The sequence below is a fragment of the Brienomyrus brachyistius genome, chromosome 7, assembly GCF_023856365.1.
Source record: "Brienomyrus brachyistius isolate T26 chromosome 7, BBRACH_0.4, whole genome shotgun sequence".
Classification (NCBI taxonomy): domain Eukaryota; kingdom Metazoa; phylum Chordata; class Actinopteri; order Osteoglossiformes; family Mormyridae; genus Brienomyrus; species Brienomyrus brachyistius.
Window position 1 is genome coordinate 21,050,453 of NC_064539.1, and position 20,747 is coordinate 21,071,199.

The 20,747-nt window shown below is 44.8% G+C and overlaps 2 protein-coding genes across 5 annotated transcripts; one reads left to right on the top strand and one right to left on the bottom strand.

The window, feature by feature from the left end:
* The first annotated feature begins 302 nt into the window (after positions 1-302).
* ythdc1 (YTH domain containing 1) lies at positions 303-12,562 on the top strand. 3 transcript variants are annotated; one of them, XM_049018721.1, is made up of 17 exons: positions 303-570; positions 1,404-1,505; positions 1,822-2,132; positions 2,387-2,777; positions 3,416-3,496; positions 4,205-4,258; positions 4,406-4,500; positions 4,670-4,778; positions 4,863-4,980; positions 5,230-5,314; positions 5,426-5,592; positions 7,786-7,865; positions 8,484-8,520; positions 8,608-8,647; positions 8,822-8,887; positions 9,385-9,543; positions 11,735-12,562. In XM_049018721.1, the coding sequence occupies exons 1-17, from the start codon at positions 543-545 to the stop codon at positions 11,948-11,950; spliced, it is 2,139 nt and encodes a 712-aa protein (XP_048874678.1). In that variant the 5' UTR covers positions 303-542; the 3' UTR covers positions 11,951-12,562. The 3 variants fall into 3 exon arrangements, with proteins under 3 accessions (XP_048874678.1, XP_048874679.1, XP_048874680.1); XM_049018722.1 differs by having other exon boundaries at positions 9,385-9,519; XM_049018723.1 differs by lacking the exon at positions 4,205-4,258 and having other exon boundaries at positions 9,385-9,519.
* A 289-nt stretch (positions 12,563-12,851) lies between these two features.
* Positions 12,852-20,724, bottom strand: LOC125745673 (uncharacterized protein KIAA1958). 2 transcript variants are annotated; one of them, XM_049018725.1, is made up of 5 exons: positions 20,335-20,724; positions 17,168-18,272; positions 15,990-16,175; positions 15,089-15,292; positions 12,852-14,377 (listed from the first exon to the last, which is right to left on the bottom strand). In XM_049018725.1, the coding sequence occupies exons 1-5, from the start codon at positions 20,623-20,625 to the stop codon at positions 14,070-14,072; spliced, it is 2,094 nt and encodes a 697-aa protein (XP_048874682.1). In that variant the 5' UTR covers positions 20,626-20,724; the 3' UTR covers positions 12,852-14,069. The 2 variants fall into 2 exon arrangements, with proteins under 2 accessions (XP_048874682.1, XP_048874683.1); XM_049018726.1 differs by lacking the exon at positions 20,335-20,724 and adding an exon at positions 19,291-19,660.
* Positions 20,725-20,747: the final 23 nt, after the last annotated feature.

A 20,747-nucleotide genomic window follows, 5' to 3' on the forward strand; every position in this document is an offset into this window, starting at 1 on the left:
TAAATCTATTGTTGAGAAAATAATGCCTATAAAGTACTACACAAAAATGGCTTAATAAATTGATTTCATACAATAGTATTCTCAAACGAACCAATACAACACAAAAGACGAGTTATCTCCCTTGTATGACATTCAGTAACACTTATAATACATTTTGAGGTGGGTACCCTGTTTTACATTGCTTACTAATAACAAAATGAATATGTATTGGTATTTGGATTATGTGTTAGGTGAACATAATTTTTGGACACAAAGCGCTATTGGGTTCCTCAACGCAGGCGCACATCGCAGTCCGTGGGGAACAATGCATCATGGGAAATATCTCCTGAGTGGAAACGGACAGAGCCTGACCGCCATTTTAACTGCAGCGGTACAGTCCCGGATCAGGGAACGTAGTTTGTTGGTTTCTATACGTCTTTATACCGACATTAATGTACAAGCGTACGTATATTGAAACGGCGAAATAGGCAGTGGTGGCGACGTTGGTGGAGGAGGCGAAAGGCACTCCCTGAAAAGAGAAGTCGAGTGAAGAAAGGGGGAAGATGGCGGCCGACAGGCGCGACGAGAAGGGTATAAACATCGCTTGGGCGTTGGGTTCTATATGGACCGGGACAAGGGCTAGAACTTGGAGCGGACGAGTTACCATGTAATCATAGTCGGGGTTATGTTTAATAAAGAGGCGTTAATGTACTTGTGACGGTCGAGTAATCCATTCGCGTAAAGGCTGCACGGAGTGCATTCCTGCTTTCTTAAAAGTGTATTTGGGTAGGTGTCCGTACAATTGGGGGTAACATGGTGAGCTATGGTATGTGGCCTTCCTAATGTTCGCAATTCACTGAGGTTGGACCCAAACCGTAACCCCCCGCGGTCTTTTTTTTTCCTTGAACGAGAGCAGCGTTCTGATTCTCCATAGAGTGGGGGCGGGGGGCCATCATGCATTGCGGTGGCAGCGTGTTGTGACGCTGTGACATTCGGTCACGTGGGGCACTCGGCCGCTTGTTGGTAAACAGTACAACGTTCCTTCCGGCCTAGTAGCAATTTCGCCGTGAAATGTGATTCTGCAGATGACTTTCTGAACTCCAACCGTAAACCTACCTGCCCCTCGTAAGCATTTTTTTCTGCTACATATATTTTCTTTAGCGAGGAACACAACCCCAATTGACTTAAATCATGATAGTTGTCTTTTTCTCTAGTTTGAATGCGCATTCGAACCCCCCCCCACAGGTTGCCACAGTATAAGAGCAGCGACCAATCTCGAGTTTACTGATCTCTCACAAGAATTAATTATTAAGTTATGTAGTTTATCCATCCGTAATTTTACTGCATCTGAATGCATCGCCATGTATTTCTGGATATACTACTTTTGTGTCAGTTCTTTATTTAAAATGTAATCAATGATTTAGATGGAGAGCTTAATGTCCTGGATGACATCCTGACAGAAGCACCTGACCAGGATGATGAACTCTACAACCCTGAGAGCGAGCACGGTGTCAGTGAAATGAAAGGTATTGCTATTTAATTATTATAAGAGGATTATTCACAGCAGTCAGACCATTGGTTGTGTGTTCAAAATTCAGATGTATTTTATTGGTTGTCTTAATGAGTTTCTTCCTTCTGCCTTGCATTCTATGGTGCCTTTTTCCGTCAGTTTTCTGACTATAAATATTTTTTCTGGTCTATAGCAAGGGATGTATCCCCTCCTCCACTGAACGAAGTGAGCGCTCCAACTGTTTGACTTATCGAAGAGAGCACCGCTCTGCCTGCGTTTAGCGCTGGGAGCCTAGGTTTTGATCTTAATTTTCCTTGTGAAATCCTCCACAGGTTCCAAGAGGAAGAATGATCGAGGAGAATGCCTGGAAAGCAAGAGGCCGCGGTCTTCAGGGCATGCAGTGCGACAGACAATGAGGAGGCCCATGCCGCCAATGGGGGCTAACGGGAAAAAGCTGATCAGCCTCAGAAGCAGACATGCCACAGACTACAAGGGTGTTGACTACCACTATGACAGGAAAGGCCAGACAGGAAGAGGGGGCATCTCCAGGGATGACCCCTCCAAAGCACAGAGCGACAAGACCCTGAACCACAGAAAGGATCTGGATCGGCGACTCAAGCCCTTGATGCCTGAAATCTCTGAGGTAGGGGACATAAAAATGGGCACATTTGTCTGTCGTGCTTTCTCTCACTCCTTGTGATCCTATATTACAAGAAATTTGGTAATTTGCCTTGTTCTTCTTGCATAAGATCCACTTTAGCCAGGACTTATGTGGTCCTCACTTCAGTTTTTGCTGGCTGTCCATTATTGTCACAGCTCTTTGGAATTTAAATCTTCAATAAAACGATTTAGCATTGGAAACGTAGGCCTTACTTTTCCTCTGTTATTGTCTTTAAGCTGAGGCACGCCAGTGAAGAGAGTATTAGCAGAGTGAGCCACTCGTCCAAGGAAGAAGCAAACTCAGAGTTTGCCTCTGACCAAGAAACTGGCAGTTCTGTTGAGTCCTCTGAAGATAACCGCTCCGATGAGGAAGAAGTGGTTATGGAAGATGATGATGAGGAGCGAGAAAAGGGTGCTGGTGAGGAGGAGGAAGAGGAGGAGGAAGAGGAGGAGGAGGAAGATGGAGAGGAAGAGGAGGAGGAGTATGAGCTAGAGGAAGGAGACCAGCGAGAGGGAAATGAGCAAAATGACTATGACACTCGCAGTGAGGCCAGTGACTCCCGCTCTGACTCTGTGTCCTTCTCTGATGGCGAGTCTGTGCATTCAGCTACTGGCTCTGATACTTCAGGTAGGATTTGCATATTTTATTTGATTTATTTTTGCGTATGGGGTTTGGGTGAGCTCCTAGTGGGGAGGCAGTAGAATTTGCTCTGATTGTAGAGTTTTGTGCATCAGGCATTGTTTAGTTGGTGTGGGTCCTTATAGCTTTGTGTGTGTTACTGAGATTACATGTAAGCTGCAGAGTTTGTGGACTTATTTGTGCTTAATATGTTCCTTTTAATATGGAACTATATCAGTTAAAGGATTTTATTCAGGTGTAATTTTTACTAATATAGTTCAAAGATGGAGTTATTTGATCAGAGAGATGTGATCAGATGACCGTGCAGAATGTCTGCCTCAGTTAAGCTTCTCTAACAAAGTAGAATAGAAATTCATAATCCAGCTGAAGCAGTTGGCAGTTCATTTGTGTAAGAACCCAGATGGAACAATATGGTGTAAATCCCCAAGACATTCCCAGGATGCCTGCTTTCTGAATAACAGAAGTTCAGTGGGATGTGTGGCCTCACTGTGTTAACTGTAAACACTGGGTAGATCTCTGGAAGAATATGCTGGAAAGCAGGGTTTATGTCGATAATTTGCAGATTTGAAATGAAACGTAACACAGGGAACATGTTTTCCCATCCTCTGTTTGTCTTCTTGACAAAGAGCGGAAGAAGACGCATGCTAGAGGGATATCGCCCATCGTTTTTGATAGAAGTGGCAGCTCAGCTTCAGAGTCGTGTGCAGGTATTGGAGACCAAACTGCTTTAAGATAATAGTGTGTTTTTATTGCTTATTTTTGTACAACCCTGTTCCCGGAAAAGAGTAATTTTCTTACATTGTTTGGCAGTTGACAGCTAACACGTCTTTGTCATTGCTGATGACCTCTGTTGGCATGGGGAGGAAGACACTGGGAAGGTGTATTCAGCTAGCTACAGGATACCTGTTGCTTGAAATATTAAGCTTGGTCTCCATTGAGAAACTTGTTGTACATTTTATATTTTCTAACATTTGATATGTTAATGTGGAGGCCAGCTTATTGTCCCTATGATGATTGTCCCAAAGCATGTTTAAAAGATGTAAGATAAAATTACATGAACACTGAAAAAATGGGAAGAGTTTACTATTAAAATATGATTGACTGGGGCATTAAGGATGTGATTCTGCCTACAGCAGACGCCTTAAAAACAGGGTGACAGGCTGAATTATCTTGTGGTCAGTGGCAAAGCAGATAATCTTTCTACCTTTAAGACATTGTAATTGGTCTCGTAATCCCACAGGACACTTTTATTTTTTTTAAATCTGCTTTGAACAATATGTAATCAAAATCATAGAATATAATTTATGACCCCCTGTTGGCAGGCTTTATTGGTTGTCTGAATGAAAGCAGCATATTTGCTTGGTAGCCCCCTCCCATGTTTCGTGGACCTATGACATGGTATTGCGTCGCTTTAGGTTCTGAGAAGAAACTGGAGAAGCTGCCGTCCTCCGTCCGAGCGGTTCGCAAAGGTGAGGGTGAGCAGTGAGACGCAGGACAAAAAAGTGGCGACACGACTCTTGTCTGCTTTCACTAACTGCTTATCCTCAGCCCTTAAAATGATCTCCTGGCCTTCTGTGACCTTCTTTATTTAAAGAATAAAAATGTTTGTTTTGTAGATCAGACAAGCAAGTTGAAGTATATTCTGCGCGATGCCAGATTCTTTCTGATTAAGAGTAACAACCATGAGAACGTTTCTCTGGCCAAAGCAAAGGTTGGTTTGGTTGTCGTTTCATGAACGTGTCTATAATGTGTGTATTTTGCAGTTCTCTTAGTGGTTTCTGAATAAAACGTAGCATAGAAAATGCTGCGTTCTGGAGTTGGTTGTTCTTCGGCTCCTACTTATTTTGGGAGGCTGGTTGACTTGTCATTGTCCTCCTCAGGGCGTCTGGTCCACGCTGCCCGTCAATGAGAAGAAGCTGAACGCCGCCTTCCGCTCAGCTCGCAGTGTCATCCTGCTTTTTTCCGTCAGGGAGAGTGGGAAGTTTCAAGGTAAGCAGCCTGGGCCATTCCCGGAGGATCTCGCTGCGCTCCATGCACCTCACGCTCATGCTGTTTCTGCTCCCCCGGCCGCAGGTTTTGCACGGCTTTCTTCTGAATCGCACCATGGAGGGTCCCCCATCCACTGGGTCCTGCCTGCTGGAATGAATGCCAAAATGCTGGGAGGGGTGTTCAAAATTGATTGGATCTGCAGGTAAGTCCTGAAATGGCGTGGCGGCCAGGGTTCAGACGGGAGCAGCTGCAGGAACAGTGGTGAGGAAAGCCCCAAGCGCACCTGTTCCGCAGTGTTTACGGCGCACACACCGCACACTTTGGATGCCATGTGGTCGTCCGGCAGCTGGTCTTTATGTTCGATAATTTCAAGTCATGTTCTTTCAGAAGTGTGGTGCGTGTAGAGGATGTTGTGGCACTTACTGAAAGCGTGTTGATGTTCTGTGTTCAGACGGGAGTTGCCTTTCACCAAGACTGCTCACCTCTCCAATCCATGGAACGAGCATAAGCCTGTGAAGATCGGGCGGGACGGGCAGGTACCCTCAGCTTTTCACTGGATTTTTAGTTCTGTGAAGTGTTTGGTTTCTTAATGGCGTACGACTCGCCTCATGTCAGCCACTGATCTTGTTCTTTTTCCTCCCCCAAAGGAGATCGAACCTGAATGTGGGACTCAGCTCTGCTTGCTCTTTCCCCCTGACGAAAGCATTGACTTGTATCAGGTTATTCATAAAATGCGCCACAAGAGGAGGATGCCCTCGGAGCAGCGCTCTCGCGGGCGCGCCCCGCACCGCGAGCCGGCCCGCGACCTGGGAAGGTTAGACATGTTCTTTGGACTGCTAGTAAGCACGTGTCTCGGCGTGACGTGATGGAGCTCGCGTGCGTCTGCCCCCTTGCCCTTCTAAACGTTGCTCTCTAAAGAAGAGGAGATCTGAAATCCTTAAATCAAGCTGCACGGACGTCATGCGGCTTTATTGAGGATTAACGGCCGTTGTCGATGGTGATGCTGCTCTTCGGCAAATCCACTGTGGAGGAAGTCTTTTACATAGAAATCCTCATGTCTCTGAGTAATGAATGCATGTTAGTGTGCATCTAAGCTAAACCTTAGTGGTAGTAACGTTTGCTTTGTTTTTGGTTGTTTCATTTAAATGTGTTTCTAGAAGAGCTGTTTTTAAATCTGTTCCCAAAGCCTTTTTCTTTCAGGATTATCCCTTGGGATAAACATTATCGTATGTGGGACTTACAAGGAGACACGTAATAATTAAGAGAAGATGATGCATCGGTTGAGGGGGGAGAATGTTCACTTAAAAATGCTTTCAAGAAGAGCATTTTTTGCGGGACTTTACTGAATGAATGGTCTTCCCCACTCTAGTATACATTTGTAGATCCTTACATGTGCTGGTGTGTGTAAATAGCCACACAGAAAAAGAGCAAGCACCATTCTGCCAAGCTACGGGGAAGCGGTAGGACAGTTTGGAAAAGGCCAAATGTCGTTGGCCTTTGGGAGACCTGGCAACAAATCAAAGAGGGGCTGTTGCCGTGTGTTCATGCTCTCCTACTTCCTGTCGCGGTGCCTTTGGACTGAAGTGTGACAGGGATCGTCCTGTGTGAGCCCTGCATTGTGCGAACTTTGTTCCCCAGTTGGCTATAAACATTTTTCAAGCAGATGTTTTAATTTACATATATGTGGCCTTACAGATGGAGATCTATTGCCAATGAACTGAAATACACCCATTGCTCCCCAAAGCATTTTTGCCCCCCCCCCCCCCACAAGCAAGCGTAACAGGAAATGTGTTGGTTTGCATTCACTGGCCGCAACCCAAAAGACTGTGGAAGTTAATGTTGTGGTGGCGCTAATACTTGGGGTAAAGCTTTGCCATCCGGAATATCGTCCGGCAGTAGGTAGGAGAAGCCCAAGGATTGTTTCCGTTTCTTTGCCTGAAAGGACTGCAGACGTAAGGTAGGAGGAGACCTGGCAGAGCCCCTCATTTTAACCCTTCACTGGACTGAAAAGCCAACAGAAGCTTAAGTCAAGAGGTGTCAGCTCTGGGTTATGAAAGGCTGCCACTGCTCTTGCCTTGGTTTGATTGCAATGGACTGCAAGTACCCCTCATTTGCCTTGCCAGGCCCTCGCTGTTATATGTGTGTGGCTTTAGACCCTAAATAATCATAATCTGGACTGTATGAACCCTTACTATCGGTAATATTACCAGCGGTTATGGTCACAAACCTACGAGAAAGCGGTATGTTGCAATTTTAACCAGCTTCTTTCAATTTCCTGTTGACATTTTATGTTTCTGGGTTTCAGTCATAACTGATCTACTCAGCACTAGGGAAGCTTTTTAGAAGCGACAGCATTGTCAAAGTATTTGTAGCAAATGCTCACACTTTAGGACACTTTTGTGTATCTGAATGCAGGTGCTGTGTTAATGATTAATTTGTGAGATCAGATCAGCCGCACGTTTGCCTGTAGTGGCTTCAGTGCGTTGATAGGAGGCCGTAGTGCTGCCTGACCATCTTTGACATGCAGTGAACTGTGTAGTTCCTCGATGTATAGTGAGGAATTGGAATGATGTTCACCATGTGCTAATGCTAGTCCAGCACAACTCAGGAGTGGGCTGTCCGCCTGCGTAGACCCTTTTCAGGATGTATTCATTAATGGGAAGTAATTCTCTGTGACTCATTTATCATACTCTCAGTCTAGGAGCCTGTACATGCAGGCTCTGAATTGAATTGAATCTACTGATATGTTATCTGCAGTAGAAACCTGTCCAGGTCCCTCAGGACAACAGGTTTGCCCAACTATACAGATAGTGTTTACTAGGCCATTGTACAAGCTTTTTATATGTATGTATGTGCAGAAGTTTCATGTCTGTATTGCCTAACCTTTGTGCTGGTGAGTAAACCTGCCCATGTTGTCCTTTTAATCATATGTACATGGTCAAGTTGAAGAGAAGCCTAATTGTTATGTGGATGCCATTTTTCTAAATTGTTTACCTAATTTACATAGGCGTCGACAAGAAGAGTATGACTTGCACAACAGGAAACGGCCAAGGATTGACTATCCAGCAGAGTTCTCTCAAAGAACAGGTCAATATCGCAAACTTAGCTGTTGGCACCCGTTCTTGTTTACTGTTCTGTTTTGTGATATTGACTGTTTGACTGCTAGCTGTGATGCCACAGAAATATTCGTGCACAATGTAATCGGCAGGGATTTTTAAATTCTGTACTAGACATCAGTAAAATTTAAAAAAAGGCAGCTCCATCAGCAGCAGATGGATGAGAAGGTATGGAAGTAACCTTACACTCACCTTAGGAGCCTGAAATGTTTAGTTATGATGCCGATGGAAACATGCTGAGGTGGGAGTCAGCTGGTGTTTAACTGGGGGAATGAAAGTTTTGAGTACAATATGTAATCTAGGAAATACGAACAACTGAGTCAGAAGTATTCACTCTTTCCCGCTGGGACTTTTGCCTTGTAACTGTCTTCTGATGTGATGAGTGCCACAGTTTCTCTGTTTTGCCACATCAGTTTCCCAGTAAGGATTTCTAGTTTTATTCTCATCTTTGCTAGCTGAATAACCTGTTGTGTACTTGGGTGTATTTTTTTTCCAAGTGCCATTTTTTTTCTTACATTTATGATGCTGATGTCTGTCCTGTGGGCTGCTTCTGTCCTCCACATGAGCTCATTCTCTGGTGTCTGAACAGGTTTTATGCAAGACCCTCGTAATCAGCCTGTAGACAGGTAGGTTATGTTCACTTCAGCTAATTAAATTTTAGTCTCCTTTTTACTAAAGTGCTTGCTTATAATACACGTGATTACTTCCAACAGACGATTCTCTGGAGTTCGAAGGGATGTGTTTCTCAATGGAGTGAGTATCTTCCGTTTTTCATTTTGTAAATGTAACCTATCTTCTCCATTTCCCAGTGGTCATTCGCAACCGAGCTACAAAACACACATTGCATGCATGAAAAATGTATGCAATTCCTATGAATACAGTGGGAAGTATATTAAGATTTAATCTTCCGTCATCTTCTCCCCTTAGTCCTACAATGATTATATGAGAGAGTTTCACCATAACATTGGTCCACCGCCTCCTTGGCAGGGAATGGTAAGTTTGCTTGTAAACGTGTTCAGCCTCTGGCTTAGCTGTTCAAGATGGTATTTATCTCAGTACCGAACTAGTCAGAATTAATTTATAAAGCTCGCCATAGCTTCCATGACGGTCTGGGTTTGTGTCATGATCTAGCCTGGATTCCTCATTTTGAGGGTTTTTGCTGTAGTCATAGATGGTGAGATGATGAGCAGGATGGGTGTTGGTCCACAGGAGAAGTTTGCGACATACTAGCTGCTGTCTGTTGTGTCACTGAGACACTTCTGGCGGTGTAAGCATCGGTCACCTCTCCAAGTCTACAGCCATGTAACAGGGCCAGTTCAGGCTGGCAGATCCGGCCTACTGTTGATGATCAGTAAATTATCCCCTTGCGTCCAGTAATCTGTGGTGCTCGTGTTTGTTCCTGTTAATTCTCATGAAGCTAAACATGTCCTGCTCTTGCCAGCTGTGTGAGTGTTTGTCAGTGACCGGCAAGGCTGTGACCTTCCCTGCAGGCACCATACCCTGCCATGGAGCAGCCCGCTCACCATCCCTACTACCAGCACCATCCTCCTGCACCCCAGACTCATCCTCCCTATTCTGGACACCACCCAGTGCCCCACGACGCCAGGTTCAGAGAGAAGCGGGTTGTACGTTCCTTTTCGTCCAGTCTGGTAACGCATTTCCCCGTTTCCCTTTGATGTACATCATGCAGTTGTCGTGTAGAGTCTCAGGGTTCTACGCAGTACAGGAAACCGCAGGTTGGTTTTGGTGTTTTTCAAGTCTGGATAAGTAAAAGAAAATGTAGTATGGCACTATTTCCGGAGTATTGCAAAGAATTGGCTTGCTGTGTGTAATTTACTTATTAATGTTTTTGATGAAATCAGCAATGTGAGCTGGTTGTCAGTACCAGAACGTTCATTGACGAGAAAAGTTCCCAGAGCTGGGGGTGCAGGCTTGGGGTGGGAAACAGCAGTGACCGCCGAATCAATGATATGTATCGATGTTTGCCGACGCAATATGGATCAGTTTTTAAACGGATGCTGCTATAGCATTGCAGGTCTACATTTAAAGTAATGACAAGGGTTGTACGGTGCGTGTATCCGTCGTGTGCCTTTCAGTTACAACATTTTCAGTTTGAAAAGTGCAATGAAACATACTGATACGTTTCTTGAGATGGAAACCTAAATGCACAAGTAGATGTTCAACATGGAACGCTATGCTAACTGTGCCTGTGGGTTGGTTACAGCTAGTGCTAGAGCACTCAAAGACCCTTCCACATCACTTACATCAGTAGTTTGGGAACCTTTTGGCTTCCCAATAAATTTCACCAAAACCAAAGCGAGTAGCCAATAAGACTGTCTCTTGGTTCTGTTATATTTTTGTGGAAAAACATCCAACATGCCAACTCATTTTAGACATCGTCTGAGTGTGTGCTGTTGCCAGGAAATTCAGACTGGGCGGAAAAGAATGCAGCTGAAAAAAAAGTTCACACTACACAGTGTTGGGCCTGATTTTCCACTCACTTGCAGCTTTTGGCTATCGCAAGCCAATCAGATCAGAGGCAGATCCATGCTCGGTCGCTAATGGTTCAAAGAGGCAAGTGGACAAAGTCGCTGAAGTGTCGTAATCAGCCCCGTCAGATATCCACCAGGCTAAATATCCGGAATTGTTGGAGACACCAAGACCTGCAGTGTTGCAGCTAGCAGTGAATGCAGTGACAAACTGCAGCCAGTTAAAGCACAAGACATGGGGTAGGATGACAGCTGAGGGAGGAGTTACAAAAAAAAAAAGGTGTAAATGATTGTTTGTTTAGAAACTGTTCCTAGTGTTCAGGGAAGAGGTATTCAGCGAGAGTTCACATTTCATACACTTGTGGTTATTTGTGGCTATAAATGGTGCAAGAAAAATCTCTGTGTAGGTTTACTCATTCATGATAGCACTTAAAATCAGGCTGTGCGCAACTGGGCACATATATTAGCAGTACCTAATGTGATTTTAGTAACCCATATTTAATTTAAATCAAGATTTTTTTTTAAAACTGTCATGGTGATATAAAAATCACCAGTATGAAGAATCGCGATTTGTAAAAAAGTAGACCCCTCCCCCTCCCCCCCACAAACGTGTGATCAATCGTCAGAAACAAACTGATATATGCATTTGTGATGCTCACAGTGTGGAGATGCAAGATTTCACCTCCTTGACTTCCCAGTCCCAAATTTTCTAACTTGGCTAAGAATCCCACCCCAAAGAACTTTTAGTGATTTTCTAAATCCCCCCCCTCCCCCGAGTGGAATTTTGAAAACGGGAACTGTTTAGGAGCTCTAGGCCGCTGGTGTCTCATTTCAGACAAAGGGAATCACTCTCTCTCCCCTGCGTGTCTGTTTTAATTATAAATGCCTTAATGGCACAGTGCTGCATGGTGAATACGAGCAGCGTAGGGATATGCATCTCCGTATGCCGCTCGACGCACTGCCAACAATCCGATACATTAAATATGCCCATGAAGCACCTACTGTTGTGTATTGCTGACATGAGACGCCGCTTTGTTGTACAACCCCGCACCTAGAGATAAACATGGCGGACAGGCTTGTGGCGAACTACCCACTTTCAGCAGTGGAGAACTGGAGATGAGAGAGCAATGAGAAATGGTTGAGAGAGAGAATGAATTTCAATATAAAAGTGGTCAGATTATTAGGCTCATTTCTAAATAATGAAGGCATGCGACTTCTACTCATGAATATTTAATTTACTCCCTTTTACTCTCCTGAATAAAATGTTATCATCCCCAGAGCAGCTGCTTGAGGCTGAGGGATGAGGGCTGGCCTCTATCAGCGTGTGTAGCAGCACTGTGGTGTTTTGCAGCATGACTACGACATGCGAGTCGACGACTTCCTGAGACGCACCCAAGCGGTGGTTAGCGGCAGGCGCAGCCGCCCTCGAGAGCGGGACCGGCAGCGGGAGAGGGACCGGCCAAGGGACGCACGCCGGGACCGAGAGCGGGAGCGAGGACGGGAGCGGGAGCGGGACAGGATGAGGGAGCGCGAGCGGGAGAAAGAGCGAGGCCGCTACCGCAGATAGGTGGCGCACTTGTCCTTTTTGCTGCCCTGTACCTTCTCTACGGATTGTGCTGTTTTTATTTCTTATCGTTTGTTGTCCTTTGGGAACCTGAAGACTGTGTATCATGCATGCAGTGTAACAAAATGATTAAAGCCAACCAAAAAAGTGAAATAATGCTGGTTAGTTTCCGGGAGACACGTTTGAAGAGACTTTTCATTTTGTATTCCTGTTACTTGCTTTTTGGGACCCAGTTTTGTAATTTGTCCCCAAAAGGCCTGGTCACCCCCCCCGTGTCTGTGTTTGTACCTGCACATGGTTCAGTGAAGACGTCACTACCAAACTTGGTCTGTCTGCACTGAAGTTTACTGTCTTGTACCCAGTATGTTTTTATTAACACTTTTAAGTTTCAAGCCATGTATTTTTCTAGCATTTGAGTGACAAGCAATATTGACAAGTCCCTCAGTCCACCCCGTGAACCCAAACTAAGGCTCGATCAGTGCTGTATAGCTTCATGTTTTGAATATCTGTAAAATGACTTTGAATTGTAAACAGGATGTTTGTGGTTCAGAAAAAGCTAGTATCTTTTAGTGATACCTTTTTGTACAAAATGGAAACCATTAAACAAAAAATCAATATGTGTTGTGATACTTTCTGCTTGTGAGGGTGGGGGGAGTACCCCCCCCCCACCATCTGTAGCCATACTGTGTGTAAAAATGAGCCGGTGTGTGTTGGGTGGTAGACTAACATGCAGTGCATCTCTTGGACCCAGTGTAGCACGGGTTCACAGCCACTGGTATTGGTGTATGGTTACTATTCCATTCACAGAAGCTGGGTTTCGTGGAGGGTTTGGTCGACTTTGGCAGACGAACGATATTTCAGTTCAGCCTCTCACATTCACACAACTGAAAAAAAATGGAGACCGTTACACCCCCGACTGTTTTACTGACAAACTGGTCTGCGGATAACAAAAGCCTGGGAAGCCCTACTGTAAAGAAGGCAAAATGAGCTCTTCTGGCAGTTAAGGTGTCAAAGTGAATATATTCTTTAAAGCACCAATAGATTCCACCATGAAGTACAGGCAGGCAGTGTGTTACTGCAGACAGGACAGAAGCAAAGTAAGATGTCAGCATCCTGTTACACGATACAGTAATAAGCCATCTGGCTCACTTAGTTCAGCTGTCAATTAAATATAAATGGAGGGGGTTCATCTTCTATGGCTGAGCATGAGGAAACTGGACGGCAGTAGTTTCGATATGAAATCAGATCCTGGAGCAGAATAGGCTGCACATTGTGTCTGACTTTGTTTCCGGATGCGGTCCTATTGGATAAACGCTGCTTTTACAATCACTGACATGGCTACACATCATCTGAATATGCACACGCACACCTAATGCTTGGAATACGCTTTAATGTTTTGCGCTTTACAAAAGGACATAGATGCAAATAACTACGAAACAAATCTATGACACTCCTTTCTTTAGTGGTGGTAGTCTGAGGAAAAACAGCTTTTAAAATGACGTGGTCAGACGAGTGAAAGCATTTCGTACTGTGAGTAACATGCCAGGCACTCAGGCAGGGTGGGCTGGGGAGGGGGGTTCCCATGGTATGTTTTGCCAATCATGATCAACCAGGGGCCACCAATGAGAAAGTATTATTCATTAATTATCTCCTGCCATCGACCTGCAAACACACATTGATCGGCTGAGAGGTTGGGCTCCCCTGCTACGTTATAGAGCAGGGGTAGTCAATCATATCCGCATACACACCAGCCCTTTGCGGATAAGATTGGCTACCCCTGCTATAGAGAGAATATAATGCTGGGGTTGGGGTATAAAGTCCAGCCCACTGGGAAAATTCCCGATCTTCCAAACAGCCAGACTGCCCCTGATGCCATGTAACTGACCATTTGACAAAATGCACTAAACATTTTCAGGTCACAGTCCATCCAATTTTGGAGTGAGGAAAAACAGCATTACAATTTAAATGAAGTAATGACATTATGAGAAACCAATCTATAAGGACTAATTTTATTGCTATAAAATTCACATTACTGTTTTAAAAATTACAATATAGCAATAAAAATAGGCACTAGAAATTTTATAGCATGCGTTAAAACAAAAATGGAGGGTACAGAGTGCATTCATTTACTGACAATGGGCAGAAGGTCTCCATTAGCCTTCATAACTTTAATCTTAGCTTTTATGTTGTCGTCCATGGCCTGTCGACACCGTATGGCATAGTGAGCCAGTGTCTCCTCCTTTTCGTCCCAGGGGGCCAGAGAGTGGAAGACCTCTGGGGCGGCCAAGCTCAGCTCGGCAATGGCGGCAGTTCTGGAGATGGTATTACGATCCACGCCAACCCTGTCAAAGGCGACTCTCATGGAAACGCTGCGTCGGAACTCCTGAAGCGCAGTCATGTACCTTGCGATGACACCCACTACGTTCTTCACTGCAGAAAGAACAGTAGCATAGCTGAATGTCAACTTTAATTAGATAGTAAGCTCACCAAATGTATCATTTCCAGGGCAAGTTGTGCCTCACTTCCCTGCTAATCCAACATTTGAAATGTAAAATGCACATGCAGTCAATGTGGAACTGGTAAAAATATTTCGAACTTTAACAAGGATCATTTTCCCTGTGATGTACCGAAACACTGAAAGATTTTTATGAATGAGTTTCATGTGGTAATTAATCCACAAATGAATATTAAGAATAACTACAGGCAAAACGTTTTCCAGATGCAGTTTGCAACCTGCTTATGATAACTTATCAAATCATTATTCAAATGTCATGCAATTCGTGTGAATATATTCCAAAATTTGTGACCCTAAAAAACAACACAATCATCTTTGGGTTATTAATAAAATATCTCCAGGTGGCAGAAACAGGCTTCCATACAGTACAGTTATTAGAAACGCAAAACTATTTAAAAAAATATTTTCACCATCCTCACCTTTTAGGGGCTCTGTACTAATGGATTGTTGTTTGGGTTATTAGTAAAATACCAAAAAGATGATTCAGAGTTGTTTTTTGAAGGGGGGGGGGGGGTCGCAGATTTTGGAATATATTCAAACGAATTGCATGACATTTGAAATCAGTTTGAACCCGATTTTTGAACAAAGGCCCTGGTCTTTACCCACCACAGCAGCCAGGGACTTACTTCGAACACGAGTATTTTCCCCTTCCCTACTTTTCCTTGAGCTCTTGATGGTCTTCTGTCGTTCACCGGCACGCATATCCATCTCGTCGAAGGAATCGAAAAGCACGGGCGACTCGAACGACACCGACTCGTCGGGGAAGACGCCGCTGTGCTGGCTGGAGCCGCTGGGCTCCGGCTGGCTGGGAACATGAGGCCTTCGCTTTTCTGACGGACACAACAAAAGGCGCCTTCAAGCAGCTCCTTGGATGCAATACACCAGTTTTCAGCAGCAAAGCCCAATGGACCATGGTGGGTTAAAAAATTAAAAAATACTGAAAGCCAATGTGCCTGGGGAACCATGCCAATCCATCAGCAATAACAACACAGTAATCAGTAGTGTCTAACAGCCTGAGCCCAATGGAGGCCGCTGTGCCCCTGGGATATGCAGTCCTCCAGGGGTATTAGAACAGGTGCTCTGTTAACGGATGTATCGCCCCCGCAGCAGTCTGGTCAGATGGTGCACTGCACTCTTATTACCTATGGGCCAACAACAAACTGACAACTGTGTAAAACAAACCTGTCAGTCTGCAGGGCATCCATGCGGGCCGCATGTTTTCTCTGCTCTATAATAGGACAGCTATAGAACAGGAGGGCAGTACCACTGCAATGATGTGGCACACGGCTGCGGATAGTCACTTCAAGGTACAGCCCCAGCACCGATCACTCCTTACTGGGTTAGGGTGCTGCTGAGTTTCAGACAGGAATCCACTACCCACCGCCTTATTGATGTGGGATAGCAGCTGCCAGGTAGATATACCCTTGTTTTGTTTTAGCTATTTTATAAGTGCTGTTACTGCACACTGGCAGATACACAGTCATGAAGACAGTGGCGTCAAGTGTGATAAGGCTGCGTTTGACCTACCTGGACGATGACTCAGCTGATCTTGGAGGAAGTCACAGATTAACTCCGCCTTTTTGGTCAATTCCTGCTGGAGCAGCGTTTTGTCCTGTTTAAGACCTTTTATGGTCTCTTCCATCAGTTCACTTTTCTTTTTTTCTGCTTGTAACAACACTTTGAGTTTCTCTATTTCAAACAGAGTAGGAGAACCTGTTGGGGCAAATGTATTTTTACATCATGAAAGTCTGCTATTCTAAATAAACCAGTTGAAAGCAGTCACATTTACTTTTAACGCAAAAGTTAGGGAACTAAACTAGCATTTCCAAAGCTGGCCCTCAGGGACCCCCAGACGGTCCACGTTTTTGCTCCCTCCCAGCTCCCGGTAGCAAAATTGTGAACTGTCTGTAGGTTCCTGCAGACCAGATTGAGAAATTCTGATGGATAGTGGGGGCATCCTCAATGCGAATTCTGAATGCGAATTCTCACCACAGACATAGCATTTAAAAACCTGGTCTACAATGTTTTTCTCTCAATGAAAACATTTTGCCACAGACAAGTTAATCTGTGTGAAGACCAGATTGACAATCCCTGCTTAAAAGAAAATTACCTTCATCATCGCCTATTATGCAGTGAGGTATAAATGAAAGGACTTTCATGTCTGTGCATTACTGACCTTATATATTAATACCACAAGTCATGAAATCGTATCACTCAAATACACCCATCGTGGTTTCATATCACATTCATTATGGTTCCACATCACAATCTTAAATATTTTTTTCAGATTTATTTTACTCAAACACTTGATTTGCACATAAAAATCAGGTTCCAGATATTTAATAAAATAAAACTTATTTTATGAGCAAAAAAATACATTTTTTCTTTAAAAAAAAGTCTTCAATATAATAGCCTTGTATGAAAGGTTTGTGAAACTTGTACTTGATGAATAAAAATAAATCAATACCCTGATAAGCCAATCTAAGCTATTTTTTTCAATGGTTAGTTACTACATTAGTCAACTATGCTGCACTGAACCTGCGGGGGAAAAAAATCTGTGACTGTCCACATGTGCTGAATATAACTGAACCAAGACATTTTGCTATGAACCTGATTTCAGTCATAGATCAATTTTAATGAAATATGCAGTTAGGCGTTTTGCTTTTCTATAGCAGAACAGTGCAGTTACACAAGGCGGTGTTTACCGGAAGTTTCTGCGCTGGGCTCCCCGCTCACGTCCAGCTCCGGGTTGGAGGTGGCTGAGGAGGGCTCAGCATCTCCATATGGCAGGGAGGCACCATCGCACTTCATCAGGTCCTCACTGGACACAGTCTCCATCAGCTCTGCGTGACCTCCCAGCTGCATGGCCGCGAGGGGGCTATGTGCTGCCTCACTGCATCCCGAACTGGGGCCTGGGTCCAGCCTCTGGAGAGCATCCACCGGGCTAGGAGATGCAACGTTCCCCAGCAACCTACTTTGTCCACACGGGGCCGACCCGCAAAGGGCTTTGGCTGCAGACGTAGGGAGGGGCGAATGCGGAGGGGACTCTGCGTTCGGATCGGTGACGGGGGGTTTGTGACCACCCATGTGCAGACGGGACGTCATCCCTGGTGGATGGGGCAGGGCAACCTGTCGGCCCAACCGGGACACAGAAAGCGATGAAGGGCCGCTGTCACAAGACCCAGTCAGCTGGGCACCCAGCACAGTGTAATAGTCCTCAGGCATCTCTTGCTTAATTTTCTTCACCCCCGAATCCCACAGTCCCTCCTCCGACCTTTGGAAGCCTGCCTGCCCCTGTGACAGCTTACAGCTTCCCCTCTTTCTGGCCGTATAACGCAGCTGACGCTCGTAATCGCCATCTTCATCCGTCGCCGAGGACTCGCAGGCCGCGTCGAGGAGCGTGCTGCTGTACTCCTCGGTGTTGTCGTCCATCTCGGACGGGTCGCTGCAGTTCGAAATGTCACAGGATTCACTCACTTGCACACAGTGAGTTTCCACTTTGGAGGCCCTGCCCAAAATCCTTTCCCCAGAGCCAGGCGGCATGCCAGATGCGGCCCCATGGTGGCCGTCCTGCTCGGAAACAGACTCCTTCGACCTGGAGCCACAAGCAGCCGTCAACGTCCAGTGGTAGGCGTGCCCTGCGCTGCACCCCCACATGGCTGTAAGGTGGCCATGGGACCCCCCACTCAGCAAGTGCTTTAGCCCAGGAATGACAGTGCAGATGGTACCATGGCTGTGTGCCCAGCTCACCAGTTTGGATAAATCTTCAGCAGAAGTTTGCAAGTAGTCATCCATGGTGGTCTCAGCTCCCTGAAACAGGAGTTTGTCACTGAACACTTTTAAAAGTTCAGGCACATCAGTTCTCCACAGCGTGTTACTATTGTCATCATTAAAATGCATGCTGCAATAATCTAATGATTCGATACTTAACACTAGATGGCGCTGCTTAATATCATAATCACCATGTCTGTCATCTATGAGGTGATGCATACAGTATAGTCCAGGGCTATTCAAATCACAGTCCTCAAGGGTACAGCAGTGCTGATTTTCCAGACTTCCTTTACCTGTCAGCCAGGTGTGATGCCTCTTTGACCAATCAGAATCAGTAATTCTTAAACTAGGTACCTGGGAGAACTGAAAACACGGCCTGGATTAGGAACTGAGATCCAGATCTGAAGAGCCCCGGTATATTCTGTACAGCCTCATGCACGATGGAGAAACAGGACGTCGGTCGATCGTGGCGCCCTTTAAACTAATGTAAAAGGCACCAATTCACCTATTTCGTTCTTTTTATATTTTGACTGTATGCAGAAAAATATAAAACCATGCGAACTCTTACACACCTAGCGGCGGGAACTGAGCTGCAGCCCCGGAGACGTGAGGCTGAAATACTAATCAATGAGTCACCAATCAAAGGGAAACTTGTGATCTCCTTTAACCGTTACATGAAACGGTACCAGTAATCAGATCATTCAGATCTCCGCCTTTTGGAAATGCACAATAAAAACTATATGCATACATTCAATTTCAATGAAGTAAAATTACGCGACGCATAACTCCCATAAATAAACCTATATTGAGGTTCCAGGATCAATAATGAAACTTATTCCGTTAAATCCGACAGTGCTAATGCACCACGCAGAGCGACTAGCTGCTTACTATAACACGGCTGCAAACTGACAGGGAAAAGGGACGCTTCATTGATATCCGAAAAAATATATACCAATGGGGACAGTTATCAGCCCTCGGGACCCTGCTAACCAAGCACGCTTCTGATTACAAACAGGAAGCCCTTATTCTGACCGCATCCAGGCGATCTACCCTTTACCTGCTTGGCTGTCTGCCTTTTCGCCATTCTTCATATAAATAATTTCTCTTGTGCCCGCGACCACTTCCGCACAAACCGGAAATACGGGTATTCAAGGTACACAAACCCCCCCCCTCCCAAATTGATTTTTTAATGGGTCTGTGCTAAGGATTAGGGATACAGCCTTCCGCCGAGTAGCAACCCTGGCGTTATAATCGGAACAAAGGTGTGGGACTTTTATTTTGACAGTGACTATTGCGTCGCCTGAATATGACACAGAACGGGAGCGCCAGTGTGCAACGAAAAATAATAGTAACCTGTACGATATGTACCGTTACATCACATAGGTCAATGTTTACCAAAATCCCAGATGTTTTGCTGAACTAAAAAAAAACCACACATCAAGAAAAAAACATTTAGAAAAAGATGGATTTTAGCTTATTTTTGTAATCTTCTTAAGATGACGCACGACGTCGCTGCGAACCCCCTTCTCCACACAATCAGCACAAACAAAAGTCCATTGTGTGTTCACTGCTACGTGTGTTCGGTTTCGTGGGATTTGTGCTGCTTTCATTTTTGAATAGCACCCCTCCAACAGTTTATGGACTTTGCATACGTAAAGTCTTATTTAGCATCAATCATGAAAAGTATCCCCTTCTGTCACACCAAAAACTAGTAATTCACCAAATATCTTTGAAAATAAAATATCGCGAGAAATGTTTTCTTGCTTAAGATCGGTAAAGGTTTGTTAAACAAAAGCCCCACTCACGATTTGTAAAACGCCAAACAGCAATATAATGATAAATTAAGAACGTTTGGCCAACAACTTTTTCCAACAACTATTAATCTTCGCGTTCTTTATATGTTGCGTAGAATGTCACGTAATGTGTACTCGACTGGAACACCTTTGCTCTCTTGAAAACCCACGTATTTTTGGGTACTCGATGGCTTCTCTGATCATAAGAGTCCAAGCAGCACATCGTAAGACCTCGTAAGTGGCAGCATTCGATATACCTGCTGTCTTTACAAAGTTACAGGGTTTAGTACGTCAGGTGAGAGGAGTACCTCAAAATATTCTTCCCCGCTGCTGTCATCTGTTTCATCCGATTCTTCCTGGTCAGGCTCCTGTTTTGTCTGCACATATTCCACACCAAGGTCCTGGCAGACATTATACCCATTTCTTTTCACTAATGTGTAAAGAGCCTTGGGGGATATAACACCATTCAGGTTTTGACTAAGTTCTCTCCACACTTTATCTGATGGCACAGCGATTCTGCCATCTTTCACTACTTCGGATTTTCTCTCTAAAATGATTTGAACAATCTTTTCCTTGGGAACTTTTGGTAGCCTCGGCATTTGTATAACTAGAGATGTAAAGTAGCGTCAAAAACGGGTAGAAACGCGGCACTAAATAACCAACCCGGTTTATATCCGTGCACTGTCGTGTGTGTTCGCGTGTGCGTGTGGTTGTGGGGGGG

Bases quoted from the DNA above. Each gene is read 5' to 3' on its own strand.
- ythdc1 (XM_049018721.1), top strand. From the start codon at position 543: ATGGCGGCCGACAGGCGCGACGAGAAGG. The intron at 5,315-5,425 runs GTACCCTCAGCT...CCTCCCCCAAAG, and splicing joins AGATCGGGCGGGACGGGCAG to GAGATCGAACCTGAATGTGG. The intron at 5,593-7,785 runs GTTAGACATGTT...TAATTTACATAG, and splicing joins CCGGCCCGCGACCTGGGAAG to GCGTCGACAAGAAGAGTATG.
- LOC125745673 (XM_049018725.1), bottom strand. From the start codon at position 20,625: ATGCCGAGGCTACCAAAAGTTCCCAAGGAAAAGATTGTTCAAATCATT. The intron at 18,273-20,334 runs GTACTCCTCTCA...CTCCTGTTTCAG, and splicing joins GCGGGGAAGAATATTTTGAG to GGAGCTGAGACCACCATGGA. The intron at 16,176-17,167 runs GTAAACACCGCC...TTGCCCCAACAG, and splicing joins GCCCAGCGCAGAAACTTCCG to GTTCTCCTACTCTGTTTGAA.